This window comes from Mastigoproctus giganteus, chromosome 14 (assembly GCF_048544385.1).
Source record: "Mastigoproctus giganteus isolate SK-2022 chromosome 14, ASM4854438v1, whole genome shotgun sequence".
NCBI classification, from domain to species: Eukaryota; Metazoa; Arthropoda; class Arachnida; order Uropygi; family Thelyphonidae; genus Mastigoproctus; species Mastigoproctus giganteus.
In genome coordinates, this window is record NC_143588.1 from 94,593,988 (window position 1) to 94,612,852 (window position 18,865).

The 18,865-nt window shown below is 35.2% G+C and overlaps 1 protein-coding gene across 1 annotated transcript in view; it reads right to left on the bottom strand.

Annotated features, from left to right (window-relative positions):
• Positions 1-18,865, bottom strand: part of LOC150075394 (uncharacterized) — a 159,095-nt gene that overhangs the window by 41,952 nt on the left and 98,278 nt on the right. The window contains exons 8-9 of the mRNA XM_090388473.1: positions 10,048-10,143; positions 4,193-4,393 (exon numbers count right to left, since the gene is read on the bottom strand). Coding sequence (XP_090244599.1) covers positions 4,193-4,393; positions 10,048-10,143 — 297 coding nt within the window. The remainder of the gene's footprint in view (positions 1-4,192; positions 4,394-10,047; positions 10,144-18,865) is intronic.

The following is an 18,865-nucleotide window of genomic DNA, read 5'->3' on the forward strand; positions in this document are numbered from 1 at the left end:
AATGAATTAATTAATCTAAATATACAAGGTGATTCAGAACTCTCCTGTCAAAATCAATTTATGCTGGAGCTCAATAATAAAGAAAAGCACTATTATGAGCTTGGGTGCCTAAGAACCCCCTTGTAAATTTTGGTAGTCTATCAATAACTTGCAGTACATTACTGTGTGCATTTGAAGGACATTAAGTGTTTTCATTCATTTTTATAAAGTGAAATATTTAAACGGAAATAGAATACAGATATTTTGTGTTTAGTTTCTGCAATGGCAACTTGAGCTGCTGAAAGAAAGTATCAGAGTTGATTTTCTAAGAGGAAGTATCTAGAACTAATATCAATCTCTTACTTTAAGAACAAGCTCCAAAATTCTGCAGTGAGTCCCAGAGGGCAAATATTCAAGAAAATATTCTGTATGCAGTTGTTAATGCCCTGTTAGCCAAAACTCAAAGAATCAGCAGACATTGTGGGAATGTCTAAAAGATCTTCCTAGTGTAAGGTAAACTAGGAAAATATATAGGATATGATAGGATATGTACTAGATTACATAACCTTTTGAATCTGTTTTTTTCTGTAGCTTCTCTGTGCTATCGTCATAAACTAAGCTTCAGGAGTTCTATATCACCCAATGGATATGGCACAGTTTATAGCACAAAGGAATCAGATAATTAACTTACATAAGCAGCACACACACATGGGTCAGAAAAATCCTCATGCAATCTCTGTTCAGCTGATATGGTAAGCATCAGCCGTTATCTCCCTGCATATTATTCAGGATTAACTGATTATGGCAAACTCATATGGCATATGGTGCAAATGACAACCTCATCTGCGAACACATTTTAATTAGTATTGGAAGATGCATCATTTATTGTGCAATTAAGAATTAGGTACAGAGAGAACATTCAAATATCTTAAAAATATTTAAAACTACACATTTTTAAGATACAGATATGGAGCAACCCCCCCCCCCCCCACAATAGCACAAAAATTCTCCAAGTAGCACTGTCTGATTACAAACTGGATTAGTATTAGTACTGGGAATATGATGCAAAGAAGCAAAGTTTATACAGAACCCCCCCCCCCCCACACACACACACACATACACACCCACAAAAAACACTCAATTTGCCTATTTCTGCAATAATTTGTCCAAACTTTTAAATTTTTCACACTAACCACTTCAACAATACTAGATGGAGGTTTATTCCAATATTCAATTATCTTTTGGCTGAATGCAAATTTCTGTACATTTATTCTGCAACCATCATTTTTCAATTTAGATTTATGTCCCCTTGTGTGTCATCTGAGAAAGAGTAAAGGCACTCCTAATACAATTCTATTTAATTTAACACTTCCAAAATTTTATTTAACAGCATGTTTTTCCACTATACAATCAATCTTTTTAGCAAAGGACTTTCAATCGCCATAAAGTAAATGGTACAATCTTGGGAACTCATAACAGTCTACTAACCACAAAACATAATATGCTTGGTGGTCAGGGTGTGAATCACATCCTGTGAATCACAAGATGTGAATCACATCCTGTCTGTCAAAAAACATGATCCTGGACTTTGAAATCCATTGCATGCTCTGGGTCATACTGAAACACCCAACACTCATCTCCAGTGACAATACAGTCAAGGAAATTAGGATTGTCTTGACAAGTCTGGATGAAGTCTTTGCACGATGGTATTCTTTATTGTTTCTGCTAATCCATGAGGCTGTGCAGCATAAACTTTGGACAGACCTTCCGTTTTCCTAAATCTTAATGCATAATTTGACGAATCATCTCCTCATTCAAATCCAACTCATCAGCCATCATTCTGAGGGTCAAATGATGATCTCTTGCCACAATTTCCCAAATTTTTGCAACTTTGTCCTCATTTCGAGTGGTTGAAACACACTGGTATGACTTAATATTTAATCACCATAAACAGTTTTTAACATTTTATATGTTTGCGTTACAGATTTTCCCAGTTTAAAGCAAAATCTGATATTTTTTGTTGCTCCATTGCAAAATTATGACATGAAATGCTAATGCTACTAAAGAAACTTGTTGTTACTTGCAACCTGTCGGCCTACTGGACATATTTGTACCAACATCTGTTGGAGGTAGTTTGAGCTACAACATACCACTTCTGTTTATTTTCAAACTCATCGAACATGACCACAACAGCATCAGTCCAGGAATTTTATTGCCATACCTCATATTAAACCCCTATTAAGTAAGCGGCATGAGCCCATATTACAATATAATTAAGAAGCAGGATACTATTTCAAAACAGGTTATTAATAAATTGAAATAATTCTATAAAATAATGCTACTCTGCTGTAAAATTTCTAATAGGATGGATTCTTGAAAATGAAGGAGTAGACTTGATACCGATAAGTAATATCGAAGGGATGCAACTGGCACCAAAATTTTACTGCATTGAAAGCTGAAAGAAACATTGAAAAAAAAAAAAAGAGTGAAGATTAAGTCTAACATTCTAGTCATTCAAGATTTTAGTACATAAGAGTAAGCAGGTGAAAGTAGAATGAACAGTAAGAACAAAGTGAATGGTGGAAGACTAAAATGTGAAAAGTTGAGATGCATGTGCTTTAGGCCCACACATTTTAGAAAAACTTATACTTAAAGCATTGTTTTTAGGAAGAATTTTAGTAGTGAAGAAGTATATGCAATAGGAAAGAAGATCTTAAAAGGCAGAGATAAAATCATTTTAGGAACTAGAATGACCCTACACTGTAACCAATAATGGGAGACTTAATATTTAGAGAGTGTAGAGTTAAACAGAATTAACAGAGTATCTAGAAAGTTAAAAGCTCACTATTTTTAAGTAATAGTTTGGAATAAAGTCTGGTCCAACTGCTGATTTAACAGATAATTTGTTTGAAGATCCTAACACTGAATGACAAATTATTTATTCAGTCACTGAATGACTGAATAAAGGAGAAGGTTGAATTTAGGAAAAAAATTAGGAAATGATTGGCACACAAGCATAGAGTCATTAAAACAGAGCAAATGATTTAACCAAAAGAAGTAAAAAAAAAAAAAATTCAAGAATACCTGTTACAGTTGAGAAAAAATTCTCTTACCTTTGGTTACTGACTGGCCTATAAATGTTCAACTGCTTTTTTGCTAGGCACATACAAGTGTTATTAGATTGAAAGAATAAAAAATGTAAAGATTGGAACATCTTTATTATTTTAGCAGCAGCAGCCTGTTTTCATTTAAATAATAGGATTAGGTCAGGATTCAACCATCATTTTGATATGACAGAAAGTGGTCATATTTCAGACAAGTGTGTATGGCAATGAAATATAGTCAATTAATTAACCAGAATAGTGTGTCACTTTTCAATAATGAAAAAAGAATTGACCAGACAGAATAAAAAAACAAACATATCATAAGGTCCTAGTTAATGCATTTTGGAGAGATAACAATGTCTTACTGGAAAGTGAAACTTGGAGTCTTGGAACTATTTTTTTTTCACGACTTGTTCCATAGTTGTTGCTCTCCTCTCCCAATCTAAATCCATTATACTATTATTTGTGGAAACACCTACACAACTGGTATACAGGACTATAGTGTCAATTAGGATAAGTTGCTTCAGCACATGCTGATGAAGGGATATGTCACATCCCACATCAATTGTACCATCTGTGAATACTGTTTTATCAATATGAGGCATATTGACAGTGGAGGTGAGCACGTGAAAAATTTGTGAATTTTTTTATGTAAAGACAAAATTAATGAAGCAGTATAAATAAATAAATTAAAGATTATTGACTGCTACTTAATTTGACTAGCAAATCTGTAATAAACTTTAAACCAGGAAGGAGGCATTTTGACCATGCTCACAAAAAAAAAAAAAAAAAAAAAAAACCCTTTTACATTATCAGCATCCTTCCAAAGTTTGGCAAGAGAGTTTTGGCAACTGAATAAGGCTAATATATTTTATCTAACTAGAGCTTTTTAATTAATTTATAAGTGTATTATAAATTTTTAATTTGTAATGCACTTATAAATTTTTTAAAAATGAACTAAAAATTTTGAATTAAAAAAATAAATTCAAAACTACATATAATATTCATAAAAGAAGGTTGTCAAATGATCCTAAATCCACAGAAAAATTTTATTATTATTTTCAATGTGATACACATTAAATTTTTTCAGTACCAGAAGGGTATATTACATTGTTTATATACAGTCTTCTCTTTAGCTTGAAACACAGGTTCATTCCTATCCTCTTTAAACAAATGTCTTTTGGCTTTTTCTTTATCATTGGAGAGAATCTTTTCGTCCTTTTTCTCCTTCTTAGATGAAAGCACAGGAGGTGGACCTAATGTTTTTTGAATCAATTTCTGACCTTCTCTCCACGAAGATGTTGTGATTACTGCAAGTGAAAAAAAAGAATAATATTATAAGTATCAAGTAGTTTGTTTCCATGTTATTTGATTATAACATTAAAATGGATTATAATTATTACAAAAGATCTGACACAATGATGTGTCAGCATAGCGGTTCAAACTCACAATGTACAGGCACATCTACATTACACTAGAACACAGCAAGAAATCTAATGTGTTCATAAATCATGAGATAAAAAAAAAAAAAAAAAAACACACTTTTCTGCAGTACTTTTTTTTCATTCATTTAGTGTCAAAAACTATCCCACTCTAACTGAAAATATGCATGTCAGTACTTCACCATGACATAGGAAAATAATCAATCAGGATACAAACTGAAAAAAAAAAATAAGCAAGCTACAGAGCCACTGGAATGCTAAATATGATGCATGTTATTAACACATTTTCTCAAATACCCATGCCACCAAATAAGCTATGCATCCCATTTTTTAAGGTGTGAAAAATAAAACAAAAAAAATAATGTGAATTTGTTTCGCTAGAGTTTTAAAGTCTTCATTTTTTGTTTTCTGATTTTTCACAACTTGATTTTTATAGCCTCTTGCAGTCTTTTCAGTTTTTTTACTAACCATGAAAGATTATAACCTTGAGTATTCATGTTTAGCAGAACATATGCACAATACCTTACAGATTATATCCACTAGTAAAGTGCACCAAACTTAGAAATAATCTTGAGCAAAGAAGTGGACTAGGAGATTTCTATCATGGATAAGGGATGTTGACAAATGAACATGCCATTATTCACTACTTTTCATTTCCACATGGTAAACCCTATCTCTATCCATATCCGTTCTATTAAAAATCATACTATCCTGATATTTGAATGAACAATACACATTGTTGGAAAACAAGAATATTCATATCCAAAAGACAGAATCTATTTTTTTATGAAGAACAACATACCAAGTAGTATTCTAATAAGGTTTAGGCCTAAATGGATGTCAGATGAACTAATGAGACATATGGCAGAGAAGAAAAATGCATGGGATACATATAAATTAATGGGTGACATGGAAGCCTATGATAGATATAAGCTGGTCTGTAACCAAGTCACAAAGGAGATTAGGCAGGCAAAGGCAGATTATGAGAAATCCTTGGCAAAGGATGCAAAGAAAAACAGAAAAGAGTTCTTTACCTATGTAAACTCTAGAAGGAAAGGGATGAATCAGATTGGTCCACTGGGTATTGATGGTTCAACTGTCGATGATCCTGCTCAGGTAGCTAACAAACTAACGAGCATTTTGCATCTACATTCACACATGAGGAGTTATTCAGGAAGGGGAATGCAAGAGGTGAAGTAAACTCTGGCAGTCAGCTAGATGATTTTGTAATAACTGAGAGGAAAGTGGAGGAGAAATTGTTGAGGATAAACATAAAAAAGGCAGCAAAGGAAACAAACCCTTAGCCATAACTACGAGAGCTTCTTTGGACTCGGGGAAGGTACCCATAGACTGGAGATGTGCAAATGTGACCCCAATTCACAAAGGAGGATCAAAGGCTGACACAAGTAATTAGAGACCTGTGAGTTTAACTTCTGTTCCAGGAAAATTAATGGAGGCACTGGTTAAAGAAGCACTGCAGGATCATCTAGACAAGACTTCAGTTATAGCTCGGACACAGCATGGTTTTGTTAAGCGAAAGTCTTGCCTGACCAATTTGATTGGATACAATGATGCAGTCACAAAAGAACCGGATGCAGGGAATAACTTTGATATTATATATTTGGATCTTAGAAAGGCTTTTGATACTGTTGCACATGGAAGACTTCTGCACAAATTGGAGAAGTGTGGCATTGGAAGCAAATTGCTTCTATGGATAAAGGGATGGTTGAGGGGGAGAAGACAGAGAGTGGTAATCAATGGACACTGCTCATCGTGGACTAATGTTATTAGTGGAGTCCCTCAGGGTTCCGTGTTGGGTCCATTGTTGTTTTCTGTATTTATAAATGATACTGATGATGGTATATCAAGCTTAATGTCCAAGTCTGCACACGATACAAAGGTTGGCAGGGTTGTTAAGGACACTACTGATGCTATGCTGCTACAACAGGATCTGGAAAGGTTGAGCAGATGGGCTGAGAGGTGGCAAATGAAGTTTAACATTGACAAATACAACATTACAAATACAAGTACAACATATGGGAAACAGCAACCCCAGAGCAACGTATCAACTCTGTGGTACTACACTGACAGTGGTAGAGAATGAAAAGAACTTGGGGGTTATTGTGCAGGCAGATATGAAGTTTAAGTTTTCTGAGCAGTGCAGACGGGTTGCAAGGGTAGCTCATGGTGTCTTGTCAATGATATACAAGAATTTTTCTAGCAGGGATAAGGAGGTGATTATTCCCTTGTATAAGGCAATGGTCAGGCCACACCTTGAGTACTGTATACAGGTCTGGAGGCCTCATTTCAAGAAGGATGTAGAGCTGCTGGAACGAGTACAGAGAACGGCAACAAGATTATTGAATGGAACAAAGGGTTGCTCTTACGAAGAAAGGCTTAAGTTTTGCAAATTACAGTGTCTGGAGACTAGGCACCGGCGAGGTGATCTGATAGAGGTGTATAAAGCCTTGAATGGTTTGAGCATGCTGAATGCCGATGGGATTTTTCCTCTTGCTCAGAATAATCACCTGAGAAGGCATAAATTCAAATTGAGGAAAGACAGATGTAGGATAGATGTGCGGAAATTTGCCTTTAGCCAGCGGGAGTTGGTTGGTGGAACAGACTTCCATCCCTTGTTGTGGAAGTTGATAGCCTAAATAAATTTAAGGCTCAGCTGGACAGGTATTTCGAATGAACAGAGGGGTGAAATGGAAGTGGGTTTTTTTTTTTTTTTTTGGCTGATGCTACAATAAGCTTGCTTTCTTGCATCATATGCCTCTACTAATGCTAATGTCATGACACCAGAAGTCACAGTGAATGACCTCATATAAGGAAAGTCACATTACTATTGAAGAATTTTTCATATCATGCAATATTAGTGTTGGTAACAGCATATACTATCATTAGGAATGGATTTCTTGGCATTTAACACTAGAACTTAAAGAAAAACAACTTAATGTGTGTTCTGTGCTTCTTGGACAGTATAATTATCAGTAATTGTAGTGGCAAGTGATCCAAGAAAGTAAACTTATACAACATCAACCAAAAAAAAAAAAAAAAAACATACTACCTACCTCACTGCCCATTTCCTCTAATTATATATCTAATTCTTTTTTAAATTTATTTCAACTACCCACTTTCACAAAAATCAGTTTCTGTTGGCTGAAAGCAAATTTGCACACATCCATCCTGTAGCCACTCCTTTTTAATTTAAGTTTATGTGCTCTTTTGTGTGTTGTTTGAGAAAGAGTAAAAATACCACATCAAGTTTTTTAAATCCATTTAAAGCCATAACTTCAATGAAGTCTTCTGTGGCAAGAGTACCCCTTTGTGTTTTTTACTAATCTGACTGGGTACTTGGAATGGATATAAAGAAGACTCTGTACCTATTCCAAGAGCGCCACATCATTAACCCCAGGGGCTCACATCTGGTGAGTATAGGCTTGGAACACCCAGGGTCCTGAGCTGGATATCATCATTCTTCTCTTTCTTGGTGATTCCCTTCTACTTTTGACTCTCTCTCTCTCTCTCTCAGGGTAACTCGGGAATTTTTTTTGGCTGGTGCAGCATAAGCCTCAGGCTTCCTTGCACTATATGGCTAAAATAATAATAATCATTCTTAAAATGGGATGACCAGACCTATATGCAGTACTGAAGAAGTAGCCTAACTATTGAATATGAAGATGCCTTCTCAGAACACACTGTGGCTGGAGATGAATTCTGAATGCACTATTACACACCAGGGGACAAACATGCAAGGCTCACCAGGACTGAAAAAGTCCATACCTAAGCATTAGCCAGGAAAGTGCTATTATTCATTGTGTTCTGAGATAATAAAGGAGCGATTTTCGATGTTATCTGGAGAGAGGAGAAAGAGCAATGTGCAACAAATTCTGTGACATACTTCTGAACCAATTAAAACCAGTAATTTGAAAGAAACAACAAGTTTGCTGTCATTGAATGTGTGTGTGCCTGTATCATGATAAAAAAAAATTTCTTCACGCTGCCCATTCTACAGCAAATCAGAGAAGATAAAGAGGTATTAGCCCATCCTCCATATTCATTACACTTAGCACCATGTGATTATCACTTTTTTTTTGCCACAAAGATGCACTAAGAGGATGTAACTTCTTATCAAATGAAGAGGTCAAGGTGGTGATGCAGGATGGCATCAACACTAACCACAAACTTCTCTCAAGGAATCCAGGCATTAGTGCAGCATTGGAGGAAGTGTGCCAAATGCAAATGTAACACAAGAACTATAATGAAGATTAACATGCCTCATCGTTAGCAAAGTATAAGTTTCATTCAAGCTTTGCAGTTTAATTTGCATGACTTTTTTTCCCTACTACTAATTCACTCATAATTATTTCTATACTTGAAATTACAGGCAACTAGATCTGTTTCTTTCTCCTTAAATTTAGAAGTATATGTGAATAAATTCTCTATAGAGAATTTATCTACAGATCTATTAAATATATTTAATCAAGTAAAGGGAAAGGCAAAGTTTTATATACAAAAATTTTTTATTAAGTAAATGTTTTTATATTTTTATTATATTCGCTTCTATGTATATAAAGTGCTTAGCATCATAATACACAGCCATTTCTGAATAAACAGAAAATTTTTAAGGTGGCATCGTTTTAGGTTATATCTCATATTGTGAATACCTTCACAACGAGTTGCCATGATATTGCACTACTTCGAATGCTAAGCACTTTGATGCTAAGCACTTTACATACATAGTCTAAATTTGTTCGCAGCTTGAGGCTTTAGCCCTAAATGCGCCTTAGTCTAAATACATCATACACCATCAGGCATCTCTCATATTGTGGAGTTATACTTCATAACTGTTTTTGCCATCATTGCATCACTTGGGTACCTACCCACTCACTGAAGAAGGGCCAAATAGCCCTGAAACAGTGCTGTCTGGGTGGTGGTACCTATCTGAGAATAAGTAACATTAGTCTTCTCCTTAGGTGAAGCGTTACTTATTCGAAGTAGTGCAATATCATGGCAACTCGTTGTGAAGGTATTCACAATATGAGATATAACCTAAAACGATGCCACCTTAAAAATTTTCTGTTTATTCAGAAATGGCTGTGTATTATGATGCTAAGCACTTTATATACATAGTCTAAATTTGTTCGCAGCTTGAGGCTTTAGCCCTAAATGCGCCTTAGTATATTCGCTTCTTTGAACAAAAGTGAATTAAATTATTTCTTCAAATTATGAGATCTGAAATTCACAATTTCAGATCACATATTTGAAGAAATGAAAGTGAAACCATTTATGAGATTTGAAACCAATTTGTACATTATTATACTGCTGCTCTATAATCTGAGATCTATAATAGCAGGATAATAGGAGACACTCAAGAAACAAGGGAAGGAAGACAGATAGAACATTACATATACATATCATTATCTATATATATATATATATTGATAGCAAATTCTAATTAAGTGACTATAAAAACAACTACTTCTTAGATAACAGCAATGCTATCTAAAAAAAATTACCCTTTTTATTGTTTACTGGTACTGCTTTCCTCACCCTTCTTGGTTTATTTTCCAAATGTGGTGTAGGCCTTTGAGGTTTCTGATCAACTGTATTAACTAAAAGTGAATTAAAAAGAATAACTTCAAATTATAAAACACAAATTATAATTATTATTTCAGTTTATTAAAAATATTTTTATATATTTGTATAAATCTAAAAGAGTATTTGTAAAATTATTTTGTAAGTTGATTAACATTCTAAGCTACTCTTCTCTAATTCTATAAAACTCAAGGGGAGAGAGAGAAAAATCTGATACTGCTATTTAAGCACCACTCGGCAGCTTTATAAACACCAATGGGGGAACTGTGCATTTCAGTATATTTATGTAAATCTAGGCAATACAATCATGTGGTTGCGAAATACTCAAGAGACCACAATAAAGATTGTGTGTGGACAACGCTGTTGCATTCTGTTCATTGGCAATGAAGAAAGATAAGGACCTCACCATCTTCATAGCAGTTTCTATGGTTTCACATCTAGCAGTTTCTATAGTACAAAAGACAATTACTCTTTGAGTGTTCCACAGCAGCTGTAATTCTCGTATCCCAAAAATGTTAAAATGCAGTATACTGAGTTTGGAGCAGATTGTTAAGGCAAATTATAAAAAAAAATGACAGCACAACTGAATGATGCCTTCAAATGCAGGAATCTCAAACCCATCAGCACTTGCATCACAGAGAACTCTAAAGAAAATGGGCTAACCATCAGGAACTACTCCACATACTAATGATTTTAGAAGTGAACAACAGTATCCGGATACTGTTGACCATGACAAAGACTACAACAGTATCCCTCATAAAAGGAGTGGATTCAGGAATATGGGCTAATGAATCTCATTTTATGAAAGAGCGAGAGAGAAACTCTTGTCTATATTACTGAGGTTCCCTAAACCTACAGTTTAGCAATACAGACAAGAGTTTACTTATTCATCACTGCAGATCAAGTGCACCAGGCAATTTAAGTCAACAGAAAGAAATTCTGTCTTGACTTAAATGAGTACTTCCAGGATGATTTATTAGCAAAATGTGTACATGAGTGGTTTTAGGAACACAATGGGGACTTTACAAATCTTTCCTATCCAGCATTATGAAATGAAGTCAAAAAGTCAAAATTATGAAATCAAGCATTTATGAAATGAACCAAAAAGATATCCTCATTAACAAATAACTCTAGCTACCACTCTGCAATGATTGCAAGATGTTTGTTAACTTCCTAGTAGAGTATTCTTAATAGCATCTTTAACTCTTTAGGTACTGAGCTACTTTCAAAGTTATTAACCACATGGTATGAGTTATTTTTGAAAAAAAGTAGACTTTTCTGAAAACATAAGAAAATGTTACAAAAATTATTTTTATGCATGATATGTAAGTGGAACATATTTTATTAACTTATGAACTATTTTACTGCTGTTAGAGCACAAGATTATAAGAATGCTGGTATAGTACAAGTATATCAGAATGCTAATATAGTACAAGAATACCAGACTGTTAGTATAAGTACAAGAATATCAGATGTTGTTGTTTGTTGTTTGTTATTTGGTTTTTAGGAGCATTAGCAACTAAGGCCATATTGCTCCGGGGATATGCGGTGGTCATTCCCTGACCTTTCCGCATCCTCCGTATTTGGTGGTGATGGGCTCGAACCCCGGTCTAATCAAGAAGCGTGTGCTACACACTGCTGCTCCTTCCAACCTGGCTACGGAGGTGCCAAGAATATCAGACTGTTAGTATAAGTACAAGGATATCAGAATGCTGGTATAGCACAAGGATATCAGAATGCTGGTATAGCACAAGGATATCAGAATGCTGGTATAGCACAAGGATATCAGAATGCTGGTATAGCACAAGGATATCAGAATGTTGATATAGCAAAGAATACAGGAATATTAACTTCAAAACAATAAATTATAGTCAAAGGTTTTGCACAGTGTGGTACAATCTCAAGTATGGTTCGATGCATAATCCCACATCACATTTGGGACACATATATCTTGATTCAAGAATATCAGAATGCTATTCTGGCAGATGATACAAAGTTTGCTGATTCAAGTTTGCATATGATACAAAGGTAGGCAAGGTTGTTAACAACAGTAAAGAGAGTATGCTACTCCAAATGGATCTAGATAAGTTGGGAAAATGGCCTAAGAAGTGGCAACTGAAGTTTAACATTGACAAATGCAAAGTACTGCATATGGGTAGCAATAACCCAAGAGAAACGTACCAACTGTGTGGTACTACACTCAGAGAAGTGGAAAGTGAAAAAGACCTGGGGATAGTCGTGCATTCAAATATGAAGTTTGCTGAGCAGTGCAGATGGGCTGCCAGGGCAGATTACGGAGTCTTGTCAATGATATATAGGAATTTTGCTAGCAGAAACAGGGAGGTGATTATCCCATTGTACAAGGCATGGTCAGGCCACACCTAGAGTACTGTGTACAGGTCTGGAGGCCTCATTTCAGGAAGGATGTAGAGTTGCTAGAACAAGTATAAAGAAGGACAAGATTGATGAGGGGAACAAAGGGGTGCTCTTACCAAGAAAGGCTTAAGTTCTGCAAATTGCAGCACCTGGAGAGTAGGCACCTGCGAGGTGATCTGATTGAGGTGTATAAGGCCTTGAATGGGTTGAGCAAGCTGAATGCTGATGGGAATTCTTTCTCTTGTTCAGATTAAGAACCTGAGGAGGCATAGATTCAAATTGAGAAAAGACAGTTATAGAATGGATGTGCGGAAGTTTGTCCTTAGCCAGCAGGTGGTTGATCGGTGGAACAGACTTCCATCTTTTGTTGTGCAAGTTGATAGCCTAAATAAATTTAAGGCTAAGCTGGACAGGCATTTGGAATGAATGGAGGGGTGAAATGGGAGGTTTTTTTTTTTTTTGGCTGATGCTGCATAAGCTTGCTTTCTTGCATCATATGCCTCTACTAATGCCAATGCTAATGATTCTCTTCTTTTCTTTTGACCTCTTGCAATGCAATGCCATGTGTACAAATAAGGCAACACCTCACAGCATTTTTCTTCCACAGGGTACTATTAGGCATAGTAGAAGGAAAATGATGTTCAGTTAGTCAGAGGTTTTTCACTTAATTTTCTTCTGCCACTTGTTCGCTTTCTGAAAGTATGGTTATCTTTTAAAAGTTGTATTATAAATAAGTGAATTTCACAAGAGGTTTTTTACCGGTGTGTTCTTGGTAAAGAGCATAGATATTCAGAAAGCATACATCCACAAAATGTAAAACATTTTTTGTATCACTTGACAGTTTTGTGCACATTCTACTGAACTTGGCATCATATCAGATCTGCCCACTGAACACACACGTTTTTATTATATGCATTTACACATTGTGGCTTCATTATTCTTTCTTTTGTTTTCTCATCAATTTTTCCAGTGTCAACTATCTTGTCTACCTGAAGTGTTGGTTAGCATTCTAACATCCCTTCTGTCCACTCAGTGCAATGTCACATCACTGTGTTAAAAAATTGTGTTGCACCTTTTGGTATTTTTTCATTCAAATTAGGAGGTGGCATTCCCTTCCCTTCCTGTTAGAACAAAAGACACCATAAGAATTGATTTATCTTTTCATGCAGTTCCTTAGAAAACAGTGTACTTGTATACCAGTTGTCAATATACAAACTATGACCTTTACCTAAATATAGCTGAAGTAATGCATTACAATAGCCCTACTTACACCTAAATTTACAACTGTTAGTTCCCTTGTAGATCCAGTGTAAACTATTATGTTAAGGATATATCCATTCTTTACATCATATAAAAGTTCTGCATCAAGTATGAAATTTTGTGTGAATTTACTGTTTTATGACAAGCAATTCTTTGAACAGAAGTAGGCTCTCATCAATGCATAAGTTTTCAAATGGATAAAAAGTATTCAGAAAATATTTTCTTAGAATATTCAGCACAGATCTCAGCTTTTACATATAATCACCTTTTTTTGCCCACTTCTGGTTCCTTATTAAAAAAATGTAGCATTTTAGTAATAAGATTCTTCATTCTGAATGCAGAACCTGTCTCTTGCCATAATCTCAAAGAAAGTTGTGGGATGAGTAATGCTCTCGGTTAAGGAGTGCACGGTACTTGATGAAGACGTACACAAGTGGCCAGTGCAATGGCGAGTCAGTTTGGTATGACATAAGTACTGGGAAAAAGAAAATGAGTGTTATAAACCAAATGGCTTGGATGAGAATAACAAACTAGAGACAAATAGAGTAGGCCAGTAAATCAGAGTGTCTTATAATAGGTATTTTAACCTTCCTGATATTGACCAGGACTTGTGGATTGGTAACTCACACAGTAGCAAGACTTTTCTGGATTTATTGAATAATGTTTTAAACACCAGAATGTTAGAGAGGCAGAGAGATAAAGCAAGATCTGATTATCAAATCAAGAGTATCGCTTTCTGAGCAGTGATTTTTTATGCATTAAGAACGTGGAGATAAAAGGACCACTAGGTGGCAGTGATCACAGTGTAATCATGTGGGATTTACTTAAAGATGAAAATTACTGTCAAGGGTAAATGGAGGCACTTTTCTTTTGAAACAGGACTATAAGAGCCTCAGATAGTTCTAAAATTCTACTCAGTAGGCCCAAATGACAGTGTTACCAAAAGCAAATTCTAAATGGGAAGCATTCAGGGAAGTAATTGTTGAAGCTACTAGGAGGCTTTTATAACATATAAGAGATACTGTTCATGGCTTTTCTTCATGGCTAAATGAACATTGGATAAACCGATGGGATGACTGGCAGAGAAAAAAAAAATAAGTGGGATGCATATAAATTATCAGAGTATGCAGAAATCTACATTGGGTATAAACTAGTCTGCAATGAAGTAACAAATGGGGCTGGCAAGCTAAGGCAGATTATAAGAAGTCTCTAGCAAAGAATGCAGAGAGTAGTAGGGAAGAATTCTTCACTTTTGTAAACACTAGAAGGAAAGTGAGGAATCACATTGGTTCACTAGATATGAATGGTATAACTACTAATAATCCTGCTCAGGTAGCTGAAAAACTGAATAGATATTCTGCATGTACAGTATGTTCACATATGAGGAATTTTTTTTTTTTTAGGGATAGGGATACCAGAAGTATATCAAATTCTACCATGGAGTTAAATGATTTTGTGATAACAGAGAGGAAGGTGGAAGAGAAGCTAAAAGTAAATAAGGCATTTGGGGGGGCCTATCTGATTATTTTAAGAGAATCAGCAAAGAATGTAAAACAAACCTTTAGCCATAATTATGAGAGCATTCTTGGATTTAGCAGAGGATGGACTGGAGATGTGAAAATGTATCCTCAATTCATGAAGCAAAATCAAAGGGTGAATTAGGCTCACAGACCTGTGAGTTTGACATCTGTATCCAGGGAAGATAATGGAGTCACTGATCAAAGAAGTAATGCAGAACCATCTAGACAGGAAGGGAGTTATGCAGCAGTTACATCATGGCTTTGTTAAGGCACAATATTGTCTGACCAACCTCATTGGATACTTACTATGATGCAGTGACAAAGGAACTGCAGGCAAAAAAAATAATAACTTTGACATCATAAACTTGGATTTCAGAAAAAGCTTTTGATACCGTTCCACATGAAAGAGTGCTGTACAAATTGCAGCAATGTGGCATTAAGGGCAAATTCCTTGAATAAAGGAATGGTTGAGTAGGAGAAGACAAAGAGAGAGGTTATCAATGGTTACTGCTCTTCTCAGACTAACATTATTAGTGGAATTCTCCCAGGGTTCAGTGCTGGGCTCATAGCTGTTTTCAGTATTTATTAATGATAATGATGAAGGCATATCAGGCTTAATATCCAAGTATGTAGATGATACAAAGGTTGGCAAGGTGGTTAATAACAGTAATCAGGGTATGCTACTGCAATAAGATTTAGAAAAATTAGGCAGATGAGCTGAAAAGTGGCAACTGAAGTTTAACACTGAAAAATTCAAGGCACTGCATATTGGTAGAAAAAGACCTGGGGATAATTGTGCAGCTAGACATGAAGTTCTCTGAGTAATGATGGGACCCATGAAGGATAGCTTGTGCAGTTTGTCAATGAGATACAGAAATTTTGCCAGTAGCAATAAGGAGGTGATTATCATTTGTATAAGGCAATGGTCAGCTACACCTTGAGTACTGTATACAGGTCTGGAAGCTCTATTTCAGGAAGGTGTGGATCTGTTGGAAATGGTGCAGAAAAGAGCAATGAGATTAGCAAGGGGAACAAAAGGATATTCTCATCAAGACCAGCATATAGAAACTAGGCCCTGCAAGGATATCTGATTGAGGTGTTTAAGGCTTTTAATGGATTGAGTACACTGTTGATGGCATCCTTCCTCTAGCTCAGACAACACATGTGAGGAAGAATAAATTTAAACTGAGGAAGGAGGTTGCAGAATACATATGTGGAAATTTGCTTTCAGCCAGCAGATAGTTGAATGCTGGAACAAACTCCTATCTGGTGTTATGGAAGTGGATAGTTTGATTAAATTTAAGGAAGTATTAGACAATTTATTATTACAACAGATGAACAGGTGATGTTCAAAGTGTTTTTTTTTTTTTTCTTGGCTGATGCTATATAAACTTGCTTCCTATTATCATTTGCCACTACTACTACTAATTAATGTTAAATAATATCTTGAAAGATCTTCAATAATCTCTGGATAAATTAGACACTAAGTTGTAGACATTTTGGCACAAAAACCAATTACAAAACAAAATTTATGAAAGTTGGGAGAGGCAACTTTCATAAATTTCGGAGCATAGAATAAAGTATCCAAAAATGAACAAGTAAGTAATTTGGTGTATCTAAGAATAGAATAGTCCTTAATAAAGATAGAAGATTACATGTGGAAATAAACAATAAATAAATAAAGCAGGAATTTAGGAAGCTAGTTATACAAATTCATTAGATGCAAATAGAATAGTAAAATTAATATTATTAAAAGGCAAAATTAATTATTTTGTCTTTTAATAATATGTGTATAATTATGTACACAACAATATGGTGTGTATAAGGTATTTTAGAAGAATAGGAAAGATAGGAGAGGTGGTGCAGTCATGCTTCTTAACAAAAGCAGCAGGAACATAAAGAGCTTTTGCTGAATGGATTCTGAGTCAGAAGTTATGCCTTCTAGCAGAGAATCAGTGTGATGTGAGTTTGTCCAGAAGCAAAGAAATAATGAGAGTGGGAGTAATTTACAGACTAGAAGATTACGAAGAGTATGACGAGAGTCCCTACATGCAGATGGACTGGGTGAGCAAACGTAAATATCTTATTATGGGTGACTTCAATCTTCTCTAATTGATTGGAATAAGTGAGAAGGAAACTCACCATGGAGAGCAAAATTTTTAAATAAAATGGATGTGATTATTATTTGTACCAGCATGTCAGAGAAAATACAAGGGGTAATTATACTCTAGACCTCATCATTACTCACAAATCAAATGACATCACAGGTCTTAAAGTATAGGAGCTGAGTGGTTAGTTGGAAGATGAAGAAATATGTTGCAGTAGTTAACGGTAAAAGCAAAGGTTCTGATTTCAGAAAAGGGAACTATGACAGTTTAAGGCTCTACCTGGTATATTAACTGGGTAAATTGCAGAGGGAGGGCAGATACATTAGAATTAAGGAATGCTTTTAATTAAACTATGAATGCATACATATCATTAAGAAGATACAGCAAGAGGAGACTGCCAAGAAGGATGAATATGGAACTGGCTAGTCTAACAAAACAAAAAAGATAGCATGGGCCAGTTGCAGTGTGATGAAAAGTACTTAGATAGTATGAATCAGAGCTGTAATGCTCAATACATTCTACGTTGATATTAATATTTGTAAAATAATAAGAAGAGTTTACCTCAATATAGTATGTAGAACACTTCAGTATGATACTCTCCAGAAATTAAAACAAAAAAAACGGAAAACTTACATTAGAGTAAAAAATAATTAAAAATCAATTTAATACAATTAAAATCAATTTAACACAATTAAAAATATTAAAAAGAATCTAACGAAAATATTCAAAACGATTTTCCTTCCTGAAGCTGACAACGCTTTTCGACCGTATGTCGTGATCACAGGAATGAAAATTACCGAATTGGGATAAACCTGATACTTAAATAGAGATTATTTGTCTTCGCGCATGCGTGTAAAGGTCCACACATCGGAGATCAAATATGGCCGCCGAACATTAACAGAATTCTCGTGTAATTTAATTTCAACGGTTTCTGCAATTAATAGTCGCATATAATTACGTTGAACATTAAGTATTTTGGCTTCGTTAAATAAAAAAGTATGTTTTTCGTTAATGGCATGAAAGGCTAATTCTGACGCTGCTGAACGAGAAGCACGAACTGAGGCTTCATGTTGATTTACACGAATATTAAGAGAAAAACGGGTCGAACCCTGATAAGACGAGTCGCAATCACCGCAAGAAATGTACACCAGGTCATTAATTTGTGTTGCGAACGCGGAAAGAACCGAGCGATTGTTCAGTATAGTGTGTAATTTCCATATTGGCCTGGCCACAATTTTAAATTCGGTATCTTTAAAGAATCTATTAAGCTGTTTGTGCCACTGTTCAACATATGGGACGGAAGTAAAGTATTTTTATATATTACTATTGTTGGTTGGTGTAGTATTTTGCATCCTATCCTTAGCCTGTACCCTAATTCGGTTTATTGTGGCAAGAACCTGCTTATTGCTTAACAACCTGTTAGTTAATATTTGTATTTCTGAGCCCAAAGCAGATTCCGTCGTTGAATATTTATA